The 6,653-nt window shown below is 36.8% G+C and overlaps 1 protein-coding gene across 1 annotated transcript in view; it reads right to left on the reverse strand.

Moving 5' to 3' along the window:
- Poxm (Pox meso) overlaps positions 1 to 6,157 on the reverse strand; it is a 36,373-nt gene extending 30,216 nt beyond the window's left edge. Inside the window, exon 1 of the mRNA XM_068763106.1 lies at positions 5,983 to 6,157. Within this exon, the coding sequence (XP_068619207.1) occupies positions 5,983 to 6,064 (82 nt within the window). The 5' untranslated portion in view covers positions 6,065 to 6,157. The remainder of the gene's footprint in view (positions 1 to 5,982) is intronic.
- Between the last annotated feature and the right edge of the window lie 496 nt (positions 6,158 to 6,653).

Raw genomic sequence — 6,653 nt, forward strand, 5'->3', positions numbered from 1 at the left:
TACAAAGTTTCCTTACAATGCGACTGGACAGACACACACACGTTGATTCACGTAACGCTGAGAAGTTACATGTGAATGTAAAAACTATGAATTATTTATGATATTTATTAATAAAATACTATATTGAACATTTCATTCTATATATTCACTCATTGTTTATTATTTCTGAAACTATTTGTTTTTAATAAGATATACCATACGTCAATGTAATGTTTATTCACCCTTAGTTTTCCGAAATTTTCCTACTCTATTAAACAATTGATTTTTGATTAAGGTACACTGTATTGGAGAGCCTACTGTGTTATATATTCAGCATTTTAAACCCTACACCTATAGCCAATTGATCTATTCATTAAGGCTATTCCAATACCTGATTAATCCAACGTTTAATGATAAATAATATTTTAATAATCCTAAATATTTCTGATAATAAAATCATGGTCAATTTTACAAATCATTTTTATCCGTGTAAATTTTCGCTTTGTTTATTTTTATAAATTTATATTTATACGAAGTTTAGTGACGTGCGTTGTATACGTTATCGGTTTATCGATAACCCTTGACGTTATGTGAACTTCCGATAAACCCGGCCACTCACGTTAAACGCAGTGTTACGGTTGCTAATATGACTTAATGCAGGTAATTAACATTAATTATAATTATAATTAGTGATATGAAGAAGAATAATTAGTCTTGGAACCCCATCCTAAATTCCCTCACAGCATCAATACAATATTTTATGTTATTATTTTTTTGTGAAAATAGAAAATAGCTTTAACGAGAATGTGGACATTTGAACAGATAAAAGTTATCTTGTCTTAACTATGAATAATCTTTTCTTATTTTTAAATGAAAAAGATTTATTTCTAAAACAGTTTTTGTATATATGTATGTAGTGTTTGTCTGTGTATATTCTTGAGGCCATGTTAAAAATATATATTTTTAAGATTGAACCCATTAACAATTTGTAATGTCAATAAACAATGTATAATGCCTTATTTTGAATTGTTATTTTAGATAAAAACCATCCACAAAATTATATGTAACATAGTAAAATAGATGAATGAAATCGGTAAAATTTGAGTAAGTTATGCGCGATAAGTTGCCTATGTACAGCCACTTCAACTTGCTACAACCGCTGGTTTATGACGATCATCCATACGAAACTCATCGCTTTTCCAGTCCTCAAAACAGTCGGAATATATATCTCCGGTAAAGCCTTCAAGATATTCTTCGAAATCGGTTTTTATCTCCTCAATCATGACAAAACGGGGTCCCTACTTTGTGATCTTTTGAGTTTACTGAATAGCCAAAAGTCGCACGAAGCCAAATCAGGAACGAATACGGTGGTCACGGTACGATGGTAATTGATTTTTTGACGATTTTTTATTGATAAAATTGAAACATTTGACAGAAACACGTGTAACGCAGAGATAATTAAAACTTTTAACAAAAAAACGCTTGAAAAATATTATAGACAGTCCTACAGCATAGGAAAAAAAATTACGAAGTTTTAGTGACAATTTTATATTTAAGTATCAGTAGTAAACCACAAAGATTCTAGTTTATATGATGATCTCTTCAGGAATTTGTTTGATACGTACAGAAGCGATCACTGTAAATTACCCAAAGTAGATAATAATATAAATAGATAAAAATACAGACATCCATAGACAAAAGGAGCGATAAATAAATCACTTGATAATAAATAATACGCAAAATAATTAAACGCATCACTGAGACACGAATGGACAGTGCGACGCCCATCTAACCCTTGACATTTCAACTTATCGACATTTATCACTTCTGTCGTTTTATCAACAGATACGTCACATCCTATTAGAATGATCCACAATAAACCGGTTCAGCAAATATTTAATCTGTGCAATTTTCTTCTTTCGTTTAAGAAAAAGTTTTTCCAATAAAAGTTGCCCGGAACAAACAAAACTGATAACCAAAAATTAAAAAAAATATAATTCTGGTACATGTATATGAATAAATCATATACAGGTAGTAAAATCGTTTATATTAATATCACAAACAGACACTCCATTTTTATTTATTTGTATATATTTATTGATAGCTGATGAGTCGGAAATAAATAACGGATAATACTTAAGTGTATGCAGTGGTGCTCAACGCACGTTTGACAGGGTAGTATGTGATTGACAAGACGCACACGAGATATATGAGAACAGACACTTTGTATATGTTACATACATCTTCTTTTCATTCCATAGGCGCGTACTGCAAGGCAAAGGCCACCATCAAAGATATCTATGGCGGTGTATACCATATATGCTAGATTTCGCAGAAATGTTGGCGATCGCAGTGTGGTATTATGGTACGCACAGAACGCTGCTACCCATTCTGTTTATACTTATGAGTAATGGCAATCATAAATAATTAATGCACAAAATGTGAATTATATAAGTTTGTGCCCCGGGAATCGAAGCTATGTACCTACGATCGCTTGGCTATCACTGTTCATACAAATCCAAAAACATAAGCGATTAATATTAAACTATGGTGTTGGATTCGACACGTGGCATCTCCATACGTTAATCCATCCATAGAAGTACTACACACCGCCGAGGACAAGCACAGATTGTGTAATAGTTCGCGACGAACTTCTCAAAGATAGGTCACATGATCCTGAGTAATGAAAGGTAAGACCTAAGGAGGAGGAGGAGGGTTGTGTTTGATTAAAACAGGCTTTTGTTTCAACTGTGTTAACATTGCAAGGCTAACACAGTTCATCAATCAAGGCATTGTACACTCTCAGAGTCTATGTAAGTACACCAGGAGTACACATAAAGTACATTTAAAATTACCGTATCAATGGCTCCGTTATGTGTTCCTTTATAGGTGACATGACATTAAAAATTTACTTTATATAACATTGTAGAAATATCAGACTACATAACAAAATAAAGGATTAAAGGCAAAAGTAATCGCATGTGAGAGTAAACATATGACTTACGATTTTAGACAATAAAAGAGTTCTTAATTTGAAATATTTTTGTAATTCTCTTTAAGGATATTTCATTAGAAATCTATTATGAATACAATCAATTACTAAAATGACTAATGCCTCTATTAAAGACGCGAAAAATATCGCGGGCAAGCAATTGATCATAAATAAACTCAAGTTAAAGTTATAACAAGAGAAGACAGACATCTAAAAGCGAATTTTTTAAATAATGACGCAATAGATCTTATTATTAAACTGACGGCTTTCTTTCTAACTGTCGACGGCCACATACAAAACCGAATTCATTTTATATCGATATTTTAAAAATATTTTGATATTAATGCAACTCGTGAATACATACAGACTATACCAAGTTTATCAGCGAAAAGCTTTTAAACTTATAAACAATCACCATGTATATTATATTGTATAAACATTAAATATTACGAGATAGCTTCGCTGTTCTAAATTTGATATACCATCTGTGTTCACACGCAACCATCGTTCGTGTTAAAATTTCTAACGTAACCTTTATAAGCACTCTGCATACTTTATCTTCTTTCTAACCCACGATCATACTGGATAAAAGAGTCGTAGGAGTTTGTTCCACTTCTCTAAGACTTTCCAAATTAATAGAGGTGATATTTGCCAGGCAATAGCTACCGATCAAGTCAAAATTCGGACCTCTAGAGCTCCGTTGCGTCGGAATACTAAGCGGGAATTGTCGACAAGTGACAACGCAAGACGAGGTCCTCTCACAGAGACCGTTAAGCAACTGATCCGATCCAAGAGCTTAACAACCCCTCAATCCGCTGAAATTATAGTATGAAGCGACCTGAGCCGAGGCTTCCATGAGAGCCTTCGGGCTTTGCAACCTTAAAACAGGCGTTAGGTTAAGCGCCCTCATACCCTGGTTCCTCGCACACGTGGAATCTGCTAATGCCATTTGGGAAGCAGATCCTGTCCAAAAAAAAGAAAGAAGAATTCATTCAGGCCGTATGAAGTTTTGAGTTGCGTTTCAAAAGATTAAACAGACCTTATAAATCAGAAGAAAAGCCGCTGATAGTGGTCAGATTTATCTCAAACGAATGCCAGGAGAAACGACGGTGTTCTGAATCTAATCCTCCTTTTATCCAGCTGCTGAATTAGAAATTAGCGTCGATTTAGCTGTCAATAATTCTCTATATTACCTTCATTTCATTCGCACGACGGCCACTGCTGCACATAGATTGATTATATCATAGGTTTGCAATAACAACAGTTTGAAACGCCATGCATCATGCACAGACGACATAAAAAATTGTCTGTTTATCATGAGTTTACAAATCGGATTCTCTTTAAAATACGTCTCTGTATTCTTGTCCTAACTTCTCTTCTATCTAGAAGATTCAACTTGTAGGAGCTATAATAAATACGTCGACAGCGGCGCATCTAACAGGGGAATCCCACGACAAAGCATTTATATACGACATCCACAGCTGGACATAAGCCTCTCCCACAGATTTAAAACAACGACTGGAACGGTTGCATCTAGCGTACTGCAGATATTAAAAGGTCATATCCACCTTTTACAATAACGTACCGATAGTTAGAAAATGACCAATATTTAGCCACTTCCACACATGCGGTCAACTTTGTATTTGGCACTAATCGGTATGACATAACTCCTGATTATGCCCCGTGGAGGGGTGAAACACGTGTTGAGTAATTTGGCGGTGGCGGTTGTGTGATTCGCATTGTTTGCCGCATACGTATTTATCAGCGGGCTGACGGGCGGTGCACTTTGTTGCACGACTACCACCAATTCATATTTGGATAGTCGACGATAATATCTCTTTCATGTTGAGTTCTTTGAAACTTATCTTGGACCTTTGCATGACTCTTATGGATAGAATGATAGAAGAGTCCAATTAGATAGAAACTAGAGTCACGTTAAGCTCCTCATTGAGGTTCCTCCTAACTATTAAGTATAGGTGTCCTGATCTGTTAATACGCAACAATAAACTCAGACGATTTACAAGAGTAATTAAAACAATTGAATCACAAGCTTATTGTGATACAACCCCAATAAAAACCAAAGCTATGACCAATAGGCTAAAATAATTTCCGTTGTTCTAACTCAAATATGACTTTTACAATTGCAATAATTTTAAACTTGTATATACGAAATTAGATGGTAGAGCATTTGCTATAATATTTAATAGACAGAATGGTCTGTTTAACGCGTATATAGTCCAGAAAGGAATGCCATGACAGTATGACAATAGTTCAAATAAAAATTGCGATGATTTTAAACGTGTCCTGAAGCTAAAAGAGTCGTTATTTATTTTATTGAATTGAGAAGTCACCTATCTCTTACTTTGATTGGGCGGGTGTTTCAGTTCCAACTTACTCTACCAGTTTCAAAGTGTTCAGCACCAAAATTTTCGAATCTAATAAGGATCTTCATTTTCCTTACATTTATGATTTTTATTTGTTTTACCATATGAATTAAGGTTCTGTGAAAATCAATTCAGGCCAGTTACATCGTGATTTAAGATAAAACTCCTTTTAAGGTAGTGACGCTCGAAGGCTAGAGGAGAAGACTTGGCTCGGACCACTACTTACTACAATTACACCGGATTGAGAGGCCGTCGTTCAATGAAGTGAGTGTCCTCAACAACTCCGGAACCATATCCGGACAATATAAGAGTCAACTTATCTTGCATCCCTAACGAGGATTGAATCGTTAGTGTGTTCTTGGTTATGTACCGCAATTGAGTGAGCCTTACAACTCTATTAACTGTTTGGAGAGTCAGACAGTGCGTTCGCGCATAGGGCATTCAACTTCAATAAGCACCGCTGTCGGAGATGGTGGAGGTAAGATCTGCCGTAAATAGATGCCCTCGGGCCGGCATACGGTTCTCAATGGTATGGCCTGACGGCTGGGCATATTGGGTTCAATATAATAAAAAAAATAGGAAAAGATTAGAGTGGATCCTAGCCGGTTAGAGATATATGGAACATACCAGCCTCCATGGCGTATCCAGCGGCGGCGGCGGCCGCGTGCAGGGCCCCGTACTCCTTTCCATCCATGCCGCCCAGCATCATCGCACTCGCACAAACAACACCATGCCTCGGTGAGAAACGAAAATTTCCCGCTGTTCCGGTTCGTTGGCCGAGCGGACGTCCGTCGCTCGTCGCGGAAGCGTGACATGTGAGCGGCTCGGTTGCGCGAGCGCAGCTCGTTCCGCCTCCGTCCGCCATTGGCGCGCGTCGGCCAATCGCCGCGCTTCATTTCAAACGCGTTCCTTTTTATCGCGCGTTCTATTTGAAGCGTGCTGATGGATCTTCAGTATTTGCTTGCCTATTCTCAACCATAACCTCTTTGTGTTAAGATTTCAATTCATTTAACATGTTTGTAATATGTGTGTATGTTTTTTATCACGCGTTCCATTTGAAGCGTACTGATGGATCATGAACATTTACTTGTATTTTTAACTTTGTACCACCAATATTAAGGTTATGATTCGTTTGAAGATTTTACATTGCGTGTGTCTGTTTTCCCGTTCGGTCGGTTGCGCTCGGGCAGTGGCGAGACGAGTACCGAAGGAGACGTGTCGGCCGCGAGACAGGGTTGTGGGGGGAGAGAGGAGTTATATATACTAAGTTACATTTTCGTTCGTCTGTGTGCGTATGC

This window comes from Battus philenor, unplaced genomic scaffold (genome assembly GCF_028537555.1).
Source record: "Battus philenor isolate CCGP_79_NKW_IND1 unplaced genomic scaffold, ilBatPhil1.0.hap1 SCAF_17, whole genome shotgun sequence".
In the NCBI taxonomy this organism is placed as follows: Eukaryota; Metazoa; Arthropoda; class Insecta; order Lepidoptera; family Papilionidae; genus Battus; species Battus philenor.